Consider the following 19,758-nt stretch of genomic DNA (forward strand, 5'->3'; position numbering starts at 1 on the left):
CTACTGGGCCGGCCCTAGCTAATAGTATGTAACCTTCCTGTTGCCAATTATGTGGCCTATTGCACTAGCCAGTGAGTGGTCCAGATCATGTACTCCTTTCTCACTCAAAACCCCACAGCAGTGAATGCCAGTTTTCCTGTCTTGAACAGTCTTTAACACCACTTCTAGTTCAACAATTATGCAGGGCTCTTCTAGATCAATTTCTATGGGGAGAGGCTGGAAGCAGACAGAGGGCAGAGAATGAATGGAGGGATGCTTTTTCTTCTGACTTGTATGGCATAATTGTAACCTATATGGTTCCTACAGTGCAGGAGATTGTCTATGCAATCCTACACTTTTTTTAAAGTATCTACTGAACATGCTCAGTCTTCATTGGACAGTTAGGGAGGGAGGTTCAGAGCTGTACTTTGGCTCCCTTGTGCCCTTGGCAAGGAGCTGTATGAGCCCCCTCCCCCTTTCATTGCACCTTTGAAGCCTGGCCATCTCCCAGAGCAGCGGAGGAACGGCCTGGGAGTGCATGGCCAGGCTCCTAGCAACTCTGAGCCAGAGTGGAGGCATGATTTTTGCAGGGGCGGAGGGCCTGCCTCCCTGGTGGGGGCCAACCACACCAAACCCTAGGTATCTCCCTGGGGAGGTTCTCCCCTTATTCTCCCTCCACCCTTATTTACTTCTAAAAAGCTTGGGGTTCCCCTAAACACACTAATACACACCTATTTCTCAGTGGCCCCATTTTGGCAACAATCTTGTCAGCTCCCCTCCACGGCCGAATTCTCTGTTGTTATAACCAGTAAAGGACAGTGCAGGCTGGGCCATTAGAACGAATAGGACACTGCCCCACCAAGCTCAGTCTGCCCTTAACCAGCCCCACCTGCCTGCCATCTTGGGTGACGCTGCCTCCTACTGGCTTGCATCTTCTGCTAAGCTCCCTGCCCCACCAGTCCCAATGACACAAGCCACCAGCATACCAGCATACAATACAACCAGTAAAGGAACTGTATGGATGAATACAGTCAGAATGGTAAGTGTCCATGCTACCCACTTTCTGGCTTACTGTCAACCTACGGATCAAAAAGAGCCGCGTTGAGAGAAAGTCCTCTGCTTTATGGCAACTTTTAATTGCTGGTGAAGTTGTTCTGTTATCAAAACATCCCAGAGAGCTAGGGTTCCACTGTAAGGGGGTTTCAGTTCATCTCTCCCACCGATTGTTGCCTTCTGTAAGTTATTTAGCACATTTATATCCTAATTTTAATTCCGTGACAGCAGCATACATGGAGCTCCCAGATGGTGTCGTATGTATGTAGGCACTGATCACACCCAAACCAGCTTAGCTTCAGAAAGGTGACTGCCTCATCTGCCTTCAGTCAATGCCCCGGGTTGTTGAGTAGACAGAACACAATAAATATTACAGATTAACAGGGTACAAGGGATTGAAGTCCCATTGAATTCAGCGGGACGTATTTCTGAGTAAACATGGCTGCTAGGCTCAAGATGCTATAAAACTGTTTAGTAGTATTTGCAAGCACAAAGTTGCATTATTTGATCTTACTTATTATACTGCCCCAAGGGCCCAGCGTAGCACAGGTAAACAGTACCCTGTATATTTACAGACCGATAAATATTTTCCTGATTTATCGTCATCATTATATAAGAACAGATTTGTTTATGCAGCACTCCTGAAGCAATTATTTTTACTTAACTTGCAAGTGTGGACATTATCACACATCCCTCAGCTGATATGCTGCTGCTTTCTAAAGCAAAAAAGGAAAGGAAAGGAAAGGAGAGATGGGGGAGTTTTAGAACCATTAGAAAAGGCCGCTTGGGCTAATCAGTTCCCTGTGTGAAAGATTTCAGTTTGAAATGGAATTAAAGATCCCTTGATCCGTCTCTTAAATGCAAATATCCCTTAGAGCCCCCAGCTTAAGCAATTCTATTTTTGCTTTTGGGGTTTTGCTTGCTGAATTGCACACCCTGCTCCAACAGCAATGCTTTACCCCAAAAACTGTAAATATGCTCTTGTGTATGGACCTAATAAACATATGCTGTTTTTATTCATGTACATATACTGCTGGTTTTTTGGGGGGAGTGATACAATACCACCCACAACTAATAGGATGTCAGTTGTGTTCAATGACATGTAATACACACCTCTGGATTATAAATATTAAATATATTTACAGCCTGCCTTTGGATTTATTGAAATCATATAAATCATATAAAGCATCACAGATAAACAAGATGAGTTTTTAAAACACCTGATCAAAACCAAGTTGTAGTAGTAGTAGCAGCAGGAGATTTCTCCAGTATTTGGGTTGTGCAAAGGCTGTATGATGACATTCACTAGCGACATTCACTAGCAACATATAAGTCTGTGTACCTTCCTGGAGGTCCCATGTACCTAGTCGCATTGTCCCTGAGATGACCACTACTGTATAGTAGTTTGATATTTCCCTTGTTCTTAAGATTATAGAAACCATTTGGATGTGGAGAAATAGCAAGCCATTTATGGTATAGCCTGGGACCCAGGTGGCGCTGTGGGTTAAACCACAGAGTCTAGGGCTTGCTGATCAGAAGGTTGGCGGTTCGAATCCCTGCAACAGGGTGAGCTTCTGTTGCTCAGTCCCAGCTCCTGCCCACCTAGCAGTTCGAAAGCACATCAAAGTACAAGTAGATAAATAGGGACTGCTCCAGCGGGAAGGTAAACGGCGTTTCCATGTGCTGCTCTGGTTCGCCAGAAGCAGCTTTGTCATGCTGGCCACATGACCCGGATACTGTCTACGGACAAACGCCGACTCCCTCGGCCTATAGAGTGAGATGAGCGCCGCAACCCCAAAGTCGGACACGACTGGACCTGATGGTCAGGGGCCCATTTACCTTTACCTATGGTATAGCCTAGGAAACCCAAAGCAGCATTCATGGAGATGAGTTTTCATCCAATTTTAATTTTGTGGGGGATGGGGAGAACCCAGACACTGTCTTGCAACTAGACTTGTTTGTCCATTCTTGGGTTGTGCAAAGGCTGTATGATGACATTCACTAGCAACATATGAGTCTGTGTACCTTCCTAGAGGTCCCATGTACCTAGTCGCATTGTCCTCCCCAACATCTGTGTCCCTGAGATGACCACTATAGTAGTTTGATATTTCCCTTGTTCTTAAGATCATAGAAACCATTTGGATGTGGAGAAATAGCAGGCCATTTATGGTATAGCCTAGGAAACCCAGAACAGCATTCATGGAGATGAGTTTTCATCCAATTATAATTTTGTGGGGGATGGGGAGACCCCACACACTGTCTTGCAACTAGACTTGTTTGTCCATTCTTGGGTTCCCAAATGCAGACCACTTTCACATACTTCAAGTCAGACATTGTGACCCTCAGAACAAATTACAGCACACAGAGGCGCCAACCCCCAATCCCATTATGAAAGGAGAACCCCTACCAAAAAAAAAAAAGCTAGTAGGTGATTCCCAGACTTCAAAAACTCATCACTTTGGAGATGTGTTTCAATTTGCACTTGAAATCCATTTATTTTCAATGCCTCTTCCAGCAATCATCATGCCAGAGGAAAACTGCCTCTATGGGGTGCTACAGGAGGCGTTGCCACTCATCTTTTCCTTCTCACCAATCGTGGGGCAAGCAATATGCCACCTCTTGTGCTTCTACTGCCTGAGGTGAATGCTTTACCCTGCCTCATCAGTGGGCCAGCTCTGTTTGCAAAGGTAGCCTTGTGCCCTATCTACAAACAGAGACAGGGAATTTCTGTGGCCTGGATGAGGGCTTCTCTATTCCATCACTTGTCCATTGCATTAAACACCCTGCTTACAGACATACCCTTTCCCCAAATAAAAGAAAGTGTGTACCTTTCCTTTTTTGATCATTCATAATTCAACCCCTAAAGTAAACACATTTGATTCCAAACACATAATTTGATATTGTTATTTTAATAAAGCATTCCAGCTCCCCTGCATATGAATCTATTTTCCACAACATACATTCAAGGGAATAAAAAGTTTTGCAGTGACTGCATGTTGGACATGACTATACACTGAGAGTGCTTCTGCTCAGCTCTTGTTCCTTTCAGTGGGGCTTCTGCAGGAACCCCTCTGTGCAGGCATGTGTCCCTCCTACATGTTCTTTCAAAATAATTCTTCCACTTTGGGTCACTGAAAACTACGAGGATTACTGAGAACGCTGTTTCCATCTGCATTGCCTCTCTGCTTTTAATGAAACCATCTTCTGCCTGCCTCCTTCAAATTTATTGAAAGAGTCCTTTTATCGTTGACAAAAATAGTCTTTAAAGCCAGCATTCAATATTTTCCTCTTCCTTTAATTACATTTTTTAGTTTGCTCCTAGGGGTTTTATGGATCTCCAAATCCCTTTCCTTTGCCAAGCTGGCTGTTTTGTTACAAGCTCCCTATTTATTGCTTTGCTCATACGGCTCTTTAGATCACTCACCCCTTAAATTCAGGGCCCTTGGATGTGTGTTCAACGATACCAGCTTTAACAGGCTTCTGCACCTTCCTAAAACACAGTTAAATTTTACAGCAATTGTCACTTTCCTAAAGAACCCCTGTTGAAATGAATATTGCGCTTTATTAAAAGTACATCCTTCCCAAGGTAAAGGTAAAGGGACCCCTGACCATTAGGTCTAGTCGTGACCACCTCTGGGGTTGCGCGCTCATCTCGCATTATTGGCCGAGGGAGCCAGCGTATAGCTTCCAGGTCATGTGGCCAGCATGACAAAGCCGCTTCTGGCAAACCAGAGCAGCACATGGAAACACCGTTTACCTTCCCGCTGTAGCGGTTCCTATTTATCTACTTGCATTTGGACGTGCTTTCGAACTGCTAGGTTGGCAGGAGCTGGGACCAAGCAACGGGAGCTCACCCCGTCACAGGGATTCGAACCGCCGACCTTCTGGTCAGCAAGCCCTAGCATAGCTGCCAAGTATCCCATATCTGCCGGGAAAACCCCTTTTTTCTTACCGTTTCCCGGCGGTCTCCCGTTTAGCGAAAAATCCCGGTATTGTCCCTTAAATCGGGATACTTGGCAGCTATGAGTGGAGGAGAATGCAATTGTTAGCAACCCTAATTACCCGGCCATTTTTCTGGTGCCGCTTGCCCTTCTATGGGCAGCAGAAAATGGCGGCGCCGGCGCCGGAAATCGCTTCCGCGCATGACCAGAAGTTGCGTGACGCGACTTCCGGTGGCGCTTTGCCCTTCTATGGGCATAAGAAAATTACGCCGGCGCCAGAAGTCGCTTTTACGTGTTTCCGGTCATGCGCGGAAGCGACTTCCGGCGCTGGTGCCGCCATTTTCTTGTGCCCATAGAAGGGCGAAGTGCCACCGGAAGTTGCGTCACGCAACTTCCGGTCATGCGCGCGCTGCTGATCCCGGATATTTACGACCCGGACTTGGCAGGTATGAGCCCTAGGCTCAGTGGTTTAACCACAGCGCCACCTGGGTCCCCCTTCCCAAGGTACTGCTTGGTAATGCTGGAGAATGGAGAAGGGCCCAGTTTTGTTATAGCACCTCTCAAGATAGCGAACTGAGTATCTAGGGCTTAAGGTAGGATTACAGTGCAGTAATCCAGGGTCATCCTATTAACAACATACAAAATCAGAAGGGCTGGATCATCTTTAGCAAGGGTAGCCAACAAGGTTCCTTTCAAATATTGGTTGGGCTACAACTTTCATCATCCTTGACCATTGGCCATGCTGGTTGGGGCTGATAACAGTTGTGATCCAAAACAACTGAAGGGCACCTTATTTGCTACTCTTCAGGGCTAACTCAGTAGCTACTTGTAGTGGTGGAAATTGCTGACAAAATGGCTGGTGGTTGACGTGAGCTCCTTCCCTTTCTCACAGCACAGCTCACAGGCACAATTCTTACTAGGTCTATGACAAAAGCTAACGGGGAAGGTGTCATAGCAGGCTACAATCAATTGGTCACACTGAATTCAGAATAGTGCCTCCCATGGAAACCCAGCTTTTGATTCAGATCATGAAATGATAGATTCCTGACACAAATACACAGAGGTATCCAGTAGCCTAACAAAAAATGTCAGCTCCCTCCTCCCCAAATGAGCTGCTACCTTGGCTTAGTGCTCATAAATAGACTTTATTTGCGACATTTGATAAACACAACCCATCCCATTTCAACACATGTCAGGGGCACTTATGTTTGCAAAGGCACAAGCCATAGAACCAAAAACATCTCTTTGTAACCACACTGCGACAGATGAGTCAACTAATGACCTCCCCAAAAAGACTGAATTGCTAACAACTTATTGTATATTTTTCAGAGAAGAAAAAATGTCAGCCAAGTGACATTGCAACATGTTGAAACATGTTGGGCACATCAAGTATTTTTATGCTGCTCTTTATTTGTTTGGCTCTTGTAATTTTAGACGCTTTGTTGTTTTTCCTGCAGCAGCCTACCCCTGCCACCCCTCTGGAAATCATTTCATTCTTTTATGTCTTGTGAGCTGCTCAGAGAACGTTACTGGGTAGCCCATATAAATACAGTAAATAATAATTTTACAAATAACACCATTCTGAGGTTTGCAGGGGGCGTTCTTTTTTGTACCGACCCTCTCTTCTTTCTGCCAATAAAAACGTAGCTGACTTCCACCCTCTAGTGGTTATAGGAATACAATTCCAGAGCATTATCTTGAATTTTGATGGGTCTCGTTAAGCAGGAAACACATCTTACCATTGACATTTTTGTTTGACAGAGGGGAATGCTACCATTTTCTATTATTCAGGTACTATTGGCAACAGTTTCTCACAGTCTCGATCCAAAGCAAAGTGTAAACAGATAAATGAAAATATACTAATTGGGCTAGACTAATTGCATAGGTAAAGGTAAAGGGACCCCTGATCATTAGGTCCAGTCGTGAGCGACTCTGGGGTTGCGGCGCTCATCTCGCGTTATTGGCCGAGGGAGCCGGCGTATAGCTTCCAGGTCATGTGGCCAGCATGACAAAGCCGCTTCTGGCAAACCAGAGCAGCACATGGAAATGCCGTTTACCTTCCCGCTGTAGCGGTTCCTATTTATCTACTTGCATTTTGATGTGCTTTCGAACTGCTAGGTTGGCAGGCGCTGGGACCAAGCAACGGGAGCTCACCCCGTCACAGGGATTCGAACCGCCGACCTTCTGATCAGCAAGCCCTAGGCTCAGTGGTTTCACCCACAGCGCCACCTGGGTCCCTGACTAATTGCATACATCAAGGCAAAGCCTAGGCTACAACTGTTCTCCTTGGTTTTGAAACATCTATGTGAAGGAATTATTTATTTATTTTGCATGGAGGCGCATTTCAGTCATGTGAGCCTCCACTTGTAAGCTTAAGCAGAAGAGTTTGGTTATTATTTGCCCACCTCACTTGAAAATTAGGCTGGGGAGTATGAAATCTTCCTCCAGCAAGGGGATTTTGCTGGAACTAAAACGCCACATTGGTTCTAGGAGGCAGGAGGGGCTGAGTTGCCAAGACAGGCCAAGTTGAAAAAGGTTACGGGAGTCAGGGAAGCCAAGACCCAAATCAGCCCATTATAGGAAGACAAGTAGGCCCTCCTGATCTGCATCTATACATCCCATGACTCCCTGGAAACAGTGGTTGGGGACAGAGGGGAGAAAAGCATGATGTGGTGCCATCATGGGGCCATTTCCCATCTCCACCGAAAGTACAAGAAAGTTGGGGAAGAGAAACACCAATATGTTGAGGTCGTGTAACATAGCATGTGTACATACTCCTATTTATTCCGCATTCAGTGCACTCCTACCGATGGTTTGGGGAGCAGTGTACACACAACATTAGCCACAAACCATGTCTATCCTGTAGATTCTTAGGAGATGTTGTGTTTTCTCCCAAGCCAGCTTCAATCCAAAAGAACGACCTGGCTGCATTTTAAGTAAGTTTCTCCATTTACCATGTAGTTTGGCCCCAGTGGGCAGGAAGTCCAGAGGTTGGAGGGGGGAGGGGAAAAAGAGGTTTGAAATCAGGAATGGCATTTGTAGAAAATCAATAACAATCTTTTATTTTAAAAAATCAGCAACGGCCTGGGAAGACAGGGTAGAAGTAATCTGGATAACACCACAGATTTAACTGTACTGTGTCATTTTCATGGGTGCTGGTGGTCAAGAGGATATCACAGGAAATTATTAGCACCTGTCATGACCCTGGAGTTCCTGCAATGATGAAGACACAATTTCTGAGGCTGCAGCGTCACAAGCTGAGAGGCGAGACCAGGTGCAGGGCTCTGAACTTGCTACTAGAGATCAGAAGACCAGTGAGCCTTGGGCTGGCTGACATAGCCTACAGAACAGCCTCCTGTAGCACCAGGACCCTCAAAGGTACCCTCCTCCGAGGAACCAAATGTCTCCCACCACACCTCAGTGGTCCAGCACTGCAGGGAGTTCACGGTCGCCATCTTCAGGCAAGAGGGTTGGCCCTTAAGTTCTCCACAAGGGAGTTGAGTCTGGGAGAGGGAGTTTATGGGCAGAGGATTAAAAGGACACAGTTGGCTTTTGACCTTTTTCAAAAGCTCCAAGCTGGCATTGGCAGTCCCCCTGCTGCTCTCAGTTAGTCAAGAGTGTGGTGCTGATAATGCCAAGGTTGCAGGTTTGATCCCGCATGGGACAGCTGCGTATGGACTAGATGATCCTCGGGGTCCCTTCCAACTCTACAGTTCTATGATTCTATGAAAGCGCACATTAGTAGCCCTTACTATTCATGTGGCGTGCTTGCAACGACACCTCTCCTTCCAGCTCGTATATTTCTTGACATGTTAACTGGAGAGACACTAAAGCTGTGAAGTAGATCCAGATGCAGGCTGTGTAGAAGACATGACTACACTTCCAAACGACCTGTCACAACACATTTAGGAACTTGTTACAGTGCTCAGCACTTTTTCTTTCAGCCAGGAAATCATAGCTCAGCTTGATCAGCCTTTGCAATCCTATTCCCACACAGCTCACAGCCCCCTTGGTGTCACCATCCATCGTTTCTGTCTCTTCTGATATTCCAAAAGGTTAGAAAGGAGCAAGGCAGTCTAAATAATGCAAGAGACCATCGTGTATTATGAATATGGACCCAGTGAGGCAAACGAAATTGCAGCAGGCAGTGTTAGAAACTGAGAGTAACTTTTGGCTATACTTTTTGTGGAAGAAAACTGCTCATGCAAGCAGGTGACATGTGAGCAGTGCAATGTCGGAACAGCTAGTACATAAGATTGTCCCCTTCTCTGCTGTGAGCTGGGAGGAGGGGAATCACAGTTCGCAATGTTTCTTTATGGAAGTGGAGCCACGATCTTGTGTAAATTTGCAGCTCCTGTGTTGCACTACTCATATGTAGGTGAAGGATATCCTTCCGTCCTATTTCCACAGGTCTGTGTAAAGATAAAGGGACCCCGACAGTTAAGTCCAGTCGCGAACGACTCTGGGGTTGCAGTGCTCATCTCGGTTTACAGGCCGAGGGAGCCGGCGTTTGCCCACCCCGCAGACATTCTTTCCGGGTCATGTGGCCAGCATGACTAAGCCGCTTCTGACGCAACGGAACACCAACACCAAAGCAGCACACGGAAATGTCATTTACCTTCCCACCGGGGCAGTGCCTATTAATCTACTTGCACTTTTTTGGCATGCTTTCAAACTTCTAGGTTGGCAGGAGCTGGGACTGAGCAACAGGAGCACATCCTGTCACAGGGATTCAAACCGCTGACCTTTTTCTTGATCGGCAAACCCAAGGCTCAGTGGTTTAGACCACAGCGCAACCCGCATCCCTTACAGGTGTGTGTACATCTGTTCAAATGTGCATGCAGGAGTGTCTGCGTTTGTGCATGTAGAGAGGGAGGGCAAAGAGGCACCCTGCTTCTGGTCTATTACCCTTCACCATGCGGCAGCAGCCAAGACCACATAACACCGGTCCTGAAAGACCTACATTGGCTCCCAGTACGTTTCCGAGCACAATTCAAAGTGTTGGTGCTGACCTTTAAAGCCCTAAACGGCCTCGGTCCAGTATACCTGAAGGAGCGTCTCCACCCCCATCATTCTGCCCAGACACTGAGATCCAGCGCCAAGGGCCTTCTGGCAGTTCCCTCGCTACAAGAAGCCAAGTTACAGGGAACCAGGCAGAGGGCCTTCTCGGTAGTGGCACCCACCCTGTGGAATGCCCTCCCACCAGAGGTCAAAGAGAACAACAATTACCAGACCTTTAGAAGGCATCTTAAGGCAGCCCTGTTTAGGGAAGCTTTTAATGTTTGATGGATTTCTGCATTTTAATATTTTGTTGGAAGCCACCCAGAGTGGCTGGGGGAACCTGGCCAGATGGGCGGGGTATAAATAATAAATTATTATTATTCACCAATATTATTTAAATGTGCAATACACGGTGTGCATAAATGCATTCCAGCATGACTGGGTCTCGGTTCTCTGTGTGGTCCATTCCCACATCTCCTGGTGGGGTGGGGCCCTTCCTGACTCCAGCTGTAAAGACTGTTCCTGTTGTTTAAAGTGCCTAGAGATCATCGGGGTGGGGTGTTTTTGTTTTTTGAATTGTTGATGGTGTCAAGATTTAGTTTCAGGAATGCACTACCTGGCTGTTATCTGGATTATTTTCTTATATTTTTTACTGTTGGGACTTAATTTTGAATTATCAGTGGATTCTTTAATATTCTACATTTATTAATATTAAATGTTTTCATTAGCCTATTGTTTATGTAACTATTTAAATTCTGTTATGCCTTCTAATTACTGATAGTGAATTGTTAATGAATTGTAAATAGGTTGTCTTAATGTAAACTTTAGATGCTGTTGCCACTTTGACCATGATTTACCATGGAAAAGCAGCACATAAATAATGGTGATATAAGAGTGTTTAGCACAGGTGTATATGAGACTGTATGTTCAAGTGCATGTGTGTTTGTGTGTGTGTTGCTCATGGTAGGTGCAAAGGGGATGTTACAGATCCATTCATTGGCACCCTCCCTATCACTGCAAATTATCACATTCCAACTTGTCCCCACTGATTACCCACAGTTAACTAATGGTGTTGGTTGTTGCTTTATACCATGGGTGTCAAACACAAGGCCCGGGGGCCAAATCCGGCCCGCCAGACCTCGTCATGTGGCCCGCCGAGCGCCCCAGCCAGCGGGACCCAGCAGTGGGACCTTGCTGCTGAAGCGCCGCGCCAACAAAGCGCCGACAAACAGCTGGGGCCGGGGAAATGCTTTTTGCCCCTGGGTCCCTTTGCGCTCTTTTCTGGCGCTGAATCAAGGCGGCGACCCCCCCTTCCCTTTCTTTCTTCCTCTCTCTCGTTCTTATTCTTTCTTTCCCTCTCCTCTCCTTCCTTCCTTCCTTATCTCTGTCTTCTCTCCCTCTTTCTTTTTCTTTCCTTCTTTATTCCTTCTTTCCTACTCTTCTTTCTCTCACCTCTTTCCTTCCTCTCTCCCTCCTGCTCCCTCTTTTCTTTCTTCCTTCCTTCCTTCCTTCCTTCCTTCCTTCCTTCCTTCCTTCCTTCCTTCCTTCCCAACTTTCTTCCTCTCCCTCATTCTTATTCTTTCTTTCCCTCTACTTCCTTCCTTCTTTCTCCCTTTCTGTCTTCTCTCCCTCTTTCTTTCCTTCTTTATTCTCTTCCTTATTTCCTACTCTTCTTTCTCTCCCCTCTTTCCTTCCTTCCTTCCTCTCTCCCTCCCACTCCCTCTTTCCTTCCTTCCTTCCTTCCTTCCTTCCTTCCTTCCTTCCTTCCTTCCTTCCTTCCTTCCTTCCTTCCTTCCTCCCCTCCCCTCCCCTCCCCTCCCTCTCCCTCTCCCTCTCCTCAGAAACATAGGATGCTGCTTTATACTTCTAGCCCTTAAACCCTGGAACCAGGAGAGCAGCTCCAGTGAGTCAACCTCAGCCAGTCCCTTTGGTGAAGGGTGGTGGCTCACTGGCAGAACATCTGTCCTGCATGCAGAAGGACCCCAGCACCTCCAGGTACTAGTAGCTCTGCAAAGGTCCTGCATGAAACCCTAGCGAGCCTCCACCACCCAGTGCAGTTACCAAAAATCATTTTTCAATAAATTGTACAATAATTGTACATTTGAATATCTACTTGCCATTATTCTGACTATGTTTCTGCTTTCAGAGCTAGTTATTACTTACATTATTACAAAAAACAGTAATAATTGAATGCAGTGACAATAATTTATGAGAATAAAGAGTGGACACATAGTCCTACAGATACAACCGGCCCTTGGAGGGTGACCAAACTGCTGATGCGGCCCCCGATGAATTTGAGTTTGACACCCCTGCTTTATACTAAGAGGATAGCAAAAACAGAAGACATGCCAGTACTATGTTCATACAGCAGCAGATAGCAAGAACAGCCAACAGAGGATAACTGCAAAATAACACAAAGACCCAACGAATAAGCAGCCACAGAAAGTCTGCATACTTTCCATCGATCCCTAAAAGCAAGCCACTTGCCCTTCCTCTGAATTCAGTCTGTACTAGATAAATAAATCTGGGAAGCACCCTTATATCAACACACCTCCGCAACAATTCTTATGCCTCGCCCCTGGCTCCTGATGTACATCTTCCTCCAACAATGGGTTTTTTTAAAAAGAAGATATGTGAAGCCTCCCAGGCTTTCATGAATGTATGATTGTTGGCTTCTGATATGATTCCATTGGCTAATTGCTTATGTAGCCCACCCTAATTGTTTTAAACTATTTTTAATATTGCATCTTTTAATTGCTGTCAGCACACTGGGGCCATTAGTTTTGGGAAGTTCAAGCCCTTCAGCAATTCAGATTGAAGATGGGCTGAATCATATGTCATCATATAAGGTAAGTGCACAGAAAGGAAGCAGTATGCAAGGAGGATGGCTTGGCAACTGCCCAGTGTACTTTTTTGGATGCTGGAACCATCTGTGTTGTCCCTTTAACTCTGCTTTGGCTGGGATAATCAAACAGGCTTAAAGTCCTCCTAAATGCTGTGCTATGCTTGTGCATTTAGGTAGCCAGCTGCTATATTGGTTGTGATGATTCAAAAAATGGTTTTGATGTATCTTTGTTTGTAAGTATATTGTTATCTTTTTAGCACATTCTAAATCACCCTGTGGCCTCTAGTTATTTTTTAATAAATGAAATCAATAATAAATAGTGCAACCAGAGAAACACAGAGCCTACAGCAGCAGGCATGTTTCCACTGCACCAATTGTGTAAACGCGCAGTGTGTAAATGCATCACAAAAGTTACTGCTGAAGACCTATGTGTGAAAAAGGAAGTGATACCCCCTGATGTCCAGTATTCCTGTATTGTTCTTAAGAAGAGGCTTCAGATTAAACAAGCGGGTAATTTTGTGCTTCTGTAGCAACAGCCTGCTAGTTCACCCAAACACTTCCCAGGTTATTTGGAGACCTCTGCATATTTAACAAGGTTTGTGAACCTTCACAGTCCTGCATAATTTATCCTATAAATCAGGGTACAGACAAGAAATATTTGCTATGTCAATAATCCTGCAGTCAACAGGCTCTAATAAATTGGAACTTGGAACCCTAGTTTTGCTCAAAGATTTGTTTGGACATACACAAGGTTATCTGCAGTCAACTATTTCTTAGCATGTTACTTACAGACTCAGGTAAAGAGAGGGGGGGAGAGAATTAATCAATTAGTTGATGTGAAGTTGTAATTACCTTCATACTCAGTGATCGGATACCAATTCTTGAAAAATATCGGCTATGCTGAGAATTCCTATGGAAAACACCAAATCCCCCTCTCAACATTTTCACCATTTTGCAAGTTGTCAAAATTCTTGTCATCTTGGGAAAAGTGGCAAAATAAAAATTATCTTCTTAAGGTGGATAGAGACTACACAAAATGTATATGGAGGCAAAGTTTCATGGGCAGTTGGTCTATTGACTCAGCTGGCAGCTTTTGCTTTGCATTTTCATTCATTCTTCCATTAAAAGGTTTCAGCTTGACTCCACCCTCTCTGCTCCTCCTTAGAGGAGTGTCTGACACAATTCTTGGAGAGATAAAATACGTCATGGATGTCCTGAAGATGTGTCCTAGGCCAAGCATAAACAGCACTCCTTCTACTGGAAAGCACCTGGGAACTGCAAGGGACTATCTGTCCCACTGCCCTGGATTAGGCTAGCTGTGTAAATTTGCGAAATCAGAAGACAAGGAAGTTCCACTTAACGTTAGTCATGCTGATTAGAGACAATTTACAACTGGCACTTACTACAGACTGTAGATTATGTCAGATAGAAAACGCAAAAACATTTTGCTATATTGGCTAGTTCCAACCAAATACATGCAAACAGTTTAGAAGTTTAAGTGGAGAGCATATCCTATATAATAATGTGCAAATGTCTCTGCGCCCAGATTCCCTGTGTCCCTGTGTCCGCGCTACTGCGCATGTGCCCCACGGACACAGGGACTGGACGAAGAGACTGCACACGCCTGGGCACGTCGGGGAAGTGAGGGTGGAGGCCGGCGGAGGTGAATGGGGGGAGGAAGGGCACGTTTGAGGAGCCCGGTCTGGCTCCCGATGCCGCCAGGGCGGGGAAGTAGCCTCTCCTCCCCGGCGTAGGTCCCGTGGTTCGGAGAAGCGCTGCACAAGCGCTTCTCCGAACCCCGGGATGTCTCCTTCCTGTCGGTGGCTGGGGGAGAGGAAGGAAGGAGGAGAAAGGGCTGCTTTCTCCTCCTTCCTTCCTCTCCCCCTGCCGCCGACATCAAGGACAGGTCCTGGGGTTCGGAGAAGCGCTGCGCAAGCGCTTCTCCGAACTCCAGGATGTTCTAGCGCCCGTTTACTCAACGGGCTGAATTACACTAGTATACATATAACAGTAGTAGAATGAAACACTGATATTTCAAGCAGTATACAGTATGCATGATAGAAGGAATATTAGTGTAATTTTCATACAGGAGATGTGGGAATAGTAGATATGTTCCTCTAAAACATTAATTAAAAGGTCACTCATGAAATACCATATTCTTATGTAACATAAATTTAAATCAGTAGGCATATTTTCTGGTCTACTAACAAGAAAAAATGACTCTCATAAATATTCTGGCACTAAAATGGCATGCTAGTTAGAGCTACTGTGGATCAGTAATAATGTTTGTGAATTGGTGCTTCAGGTTACATGTTTTGACCCCCAAGTCTTCTTTGAAAAACTTTTTTCTTTAATTGGGTCACTATTCTCTTTTAAACATATGGTGATACTAATACATTTTACGTTCATGTGACAATTAGTCATCTGCTCCAATTTTAGTCTACACTTATAAATAATGGTGTACATTGAAAGAAAATCTCATGGAAGAGAATCTCTTGAAGTAGGGGGAAAAAATCTCTTGTTGGCTCTTGGGTCCTGTAGACTTTGGGAACCTATCATCCTTTAGCTGCATCCATTTAGCACCATTTTCTCCCATGTTTGGCAATGTAGCCATGCTGCCTTTTAAAAGAAACTATATAGGAAATAGGGACCCAGGTGGCGCTGTGGTTAAACCACTCAGCCTAGGGCTTGCTGATCAGAAGGTCGGCGGTTCGAATCCCTGTGACGGGGTGAGCTCCCGTTGCTCGGTCCCAGCTCCTACCAACCTAGCAGTTCGAAAGCACGTCAAAATGCAAGTAGATAAATAGGAACCGCTACAGCGGGAAGGTAAACGGCGTTTCCATGTGCTGCTCTGGTTTGCCAGAAGCGGCTTTGTCATGCTGGCCACATGACCTGGAAGCTATACGCCGGTTCCCTCGGCCAATAATGCGAGATGAGCGTGCAACCCCAGAGTCGGTCACGACTGGACCTAATCGTCAGGGGTCCCTTTACCTTTACCTTTATATAGGAAATAAAATAGTATTATTATTAACAATCCATAACAAATAAATGTACCTTTGACTTTACAAAGGTGCAGACTTTACAACTGCAGGTGTATTTCCACTCTGAATGAAGGTGCTATCTCTATTTTTAAAAGTTAAGCACTCTTTGAGTGGGGATAAAGCATTCTGCACATGCTCAAGGGTACATTTGTTGATTATATGATGTTACCTCATATACAGTTTCTTTAAAGAAGGGTTAGGACCAAAGATGAAAGAGTGTCGCTAAACAGACAGAGCCAAGGAAGGAGGGTGTGTCTTTCAGAACACCTTCCCTCACAACGTTCTGAGAGCAAAAACCAGGCATCCCCAAACTTCGGCCCTCCAGATGTTTTGGACTACAATTCCCATCTTCCCTGACCACTGGTCCTGTTAGCTAGGGATCATGGGAGTTGTAGGCCAAAACATCTGGAGGGCTGCAGTTTGGGGATGCCTGGCAAAAACCCAAGCTTGTTCTGAAAGCTTACAGCTGAATATGATCCCACCGTTTTGCACATGGGGTTGATTTTGCTGTGTGAACATGCAATTTACACTTGCCATGAAACTTCAGCAACTTTCAGCTGCTTAGCATGTGTAAACACAGAGGAAAGTTCCAAGATTTAGCTTATTGCTACTTGTAGATGAATCTGAAATCACTGACCACCTAGCTGGAACCATCACAGTTGTGTTTGTGGCTGTGTTTCTTCCCCAGGTTAGCAAAATCTGTTTTCAAATATGACCAGGGTGTTTGTTTGCAGGGCTTTTGGTATTAGGGGCCTAAGCCAATTGCTCCTCCATGCACATGGGACCTGTGGTCTTTCCAGACGCAAGCGAGATAAGACTCTTTTCTTATCTTCATCATATGAGAAGGAACCAAGGTCTCAGAAATAGGTCAAACTCCATTGCCGGTAGGATTAGCAGAGTCAGATGACACAGACGATACATGAAATACCTTCCTAATATTCAAAGGACACTTAAGTAGGTAAGGATTTCAAAACGGCTTAACAACCCCCCAGACTTCATCTTTCTTCAAGAACAGCCGTAGCGGAGAACTGGAGCAAGCGAGCATCCAGTGTCGTCAAACTGGCACACTGAGTCTGTGGGTTGAGTGAATGAACATTCAATGAAATACTTGAGTGATTGTTTCTGTGTGAAGTCTATAGCAAACCACACATAGGAAGGCACCTCACAAGGCTGCCAAAAACTTTGTTGGCTCAACCAATATTATTCTCAGCCTTATGGCTTGGCTATATAACTCAGCTTCAAAATCCATCTAGTTCAACCGCCTGAAATAAAACCATGCCCAATTGCCCCTGGCAAATATATTCTCCAACATAGGCTACCAATTACAACGGCATCCAAAATTATTTATTTCATTTATATACCATTTGATGGTAATAAGACCCCCAAAGCAGTTACCATATTAATTGTATGTGACAGGTAAGACAGTCAACAGTTGTGTTTCCATTCAGATGGGCAGGGTACAATTAATAAATTTTTATTTTAAAACATAAGAGGGATTTTAAACGAGCGGCAATGATGTATGTTTCCTGCAATCTAGGAAGCTATTGATAAAATATACAGGCAACATGACTTAAGCAAACAGACCGTAATCTATTTTTCACAGAAAGCCAGCAGAATCAGCAGCTATCTCAACTTGGTAAAATTTCTTACTAGCCATAGATATGGTGACAAGTGATAAGGCTTGTTGCCCCAACACCAACACTCTCACATCAGATCCTTTGCCATTCATTGTAGCAGAACGTTAACTTTTAATTCCCTTGCTCCAACTATACGTATATCTTTCCCAGCAGCTCATTGAAGCCTTTCTTCCAAGTGGAAACTCATTTATACATAAATAAATAGACAATCACAATAATGACAATTAGTGGTTATAGCACTGATTAATTTAAAACAAAGTGCATTCTGCTTTAATAGTTTGCATGACCTTTTCCTCCTGATACTGGCTTATCTTGGAAGCAAGGACTTTGCTCAAATAAGAAACCCGGAGATTGGGAGACATTCCGTATGCAGCATTTAAAAAGAGAGAGATGTCTGCCCTGAGGCTACACATTCCTTTTTACGCTTTAAGAATAATGTGTCCTTCCTCATCCTGTTCAAGGTCTATTTTATTTCCTTTCCTTAAGTCTGGAAGGCTGTAATGAGGGATCTCCTTGGTTTGTTTGCTGTAGCGTGCGGAAACAATATAATCCTGTCCTTGACTAGACTTTAAATAAATGAGTATTTACCTCTATTGGAGGCCCAGCCATGAATAGTTTATTCATATCAGCCAGTATTTCTACTAAGAAGCCTAGCTAGGAGAACAAGTTCAAGAAACCTACTTCTGTCCTTCGTACATGGCAAGCTATTTTCCTGCAATGGCTTTCTATTCCTTGGATAAGGAGAAAAGCAGGGTTTATGGATGTCCCTCTGAACCATGGGTAGGCAAACTAAGGCCCAGGGGCCAGATCCGACCCAATCGCCTTCTAAATCCAGCCCATGGACGGTCCAGGAATCAGCGTGTTTTTACATGAGTAGAATGTGTCCTTTTATTTAAAATGCATCTCTGGGTTATTTGTGGGGCCTGTCTGGTGTTTTTACATGAGTTGAATGTGTCCTTTTATTTTAAATGCATCTCTGGGTTATTTGTGGGGCCTGCCTGGTGTTTTTACATGAGTTGAATGTGTCCTTTTATTTTAAATGCATCTCTGGGTTATTTGTGGGGCCTGCCTGGTGTTTTTACATGAGTTGAATGTGTGCTTTTATTTAAAATGCATCTCTGGGTTATTTGTGGGGCATAGGAATTCGTTCATATATTTTTTCAAAATATATTCCGCCCCCCCCCCACAGGGTCTGAGGGACAGTGGACCAGCCCCCTGCTGAAAAAGTTTGCTGACCCCTGAAAACCGCACCAGTGAAAACGTTTAGGAAACCTCTGAAATAAAGAATATAAAAAGATGTGTTAAAGGATCAGCAAAAGGATACCCTGAAAATTAATAAATGATAGGATTTTGATTACTTGGAGTATTGAAGGGAAGATTGGAGGCCAGTGGAAAAGTACAGGCTAAGCTTTCTATCCAAGCCAGGGCCTCACCTGGGATAGAGGCATGAACATTATAAAAGGGTATCTGAAGAAGTGTGCATGCACACAAAAGCTCATACCAATGAAAAACTTAGTTGGTCTCTAAGGTGCTACTGGAAGGATTTTTTTTTATTTTTTTTTTGACTACAGCAGACCAACCTGGCTACCTACCTGTAATTATAAAAGGAGTTTGTGGCCCATCAGAGAGCACTGGACCTAGCAGACAGAGGTTGCCACGGCGATGGGATGTAGATTTGAACATCCACACAGGAAAAGAGAGTCTTTAGAGCAAGGTGTGCTGGGAAGGAAGAGAAAAAAGGAGGAGGAGGAGAAAAAGAAGGGAGACTGGGATCCATCTTGGGCAGGCTGGCTGAAAGCTAGCTGCTGTTTTAAATTTTAAAATAGAGAAAACAAACATCTGTGACTGTATAAAACAGAACATTCACTAGCAGAAAAAAAGTGACGGGAAACTGGAAATAAACACGCAATGCCTTGATAAACAGCATCAAGAATACTCTGAGCATGTAGCCTATAGTTCCACATTTTAAAAACTGACTTTACCCATCGTTACTTTTCCTCATTTACTGCCTTGTGGACACTCGGCCTACCTCACATGGCTGATGTGAAGAAGTAGGAGTCCTTAACATGACTGAAAAGGCAGACTTAGCGCTTGTATTGTAAGCGTCAAATTTTATTTCCTTCAATCAGAGTAACATCTGTGTTCTATAAATGGATATGTTTTCTGCCACCCCAATTAGCACAGCTTCAAGGCTAAGCTCTGGTTGCCTCAATGGACCAGCCTCCAGTGCTCAATGGGAAATTTCCTGAATGGTGACATAT

The 19,758-nt window shown here is 44.7% G+C and overlaps 1 protein-coding gene across 1 annotated transcript in view; it reads right to left on the minus strand.

The window, feature by feature from the left end:
• CPS1 (carbamoyl-phosphate synthase 1) overlaps positions 1-14,123 on the minus strand; it is a 137,496-nt gene extending 123,373 nt beyond the window's left edge. Inside the window, exon 1 of the mRNA XM_035138778.3 lies at positions 13,672-14,123. Coding sequence (XP_034994669.2) covers positions 13,672-13,797 — 126 coding nt within the window. The 5' untranslated portion in view covers positions 13,798-14,123. The remainder of the gene's footprint in view (positions 1-13,671) is intronic.
• Positions 14,124-19,758: the final 5,635 nt, after the last annotated feature.

This window comes from Zootoca vivipara, chromosome 1 (genome assembly GCF_965207765.1).
Source record: "Zootoca vivipara chromosome 1, rZooViv2.hap1.1, whole genome shotgun sequence".
NCBI classification, from domain to species: Eukaryota; Metazoa; Chordata; class Lepidosauria; order Squamata; family Lacertidae; genus Zootoca; species Zootoca vivipara.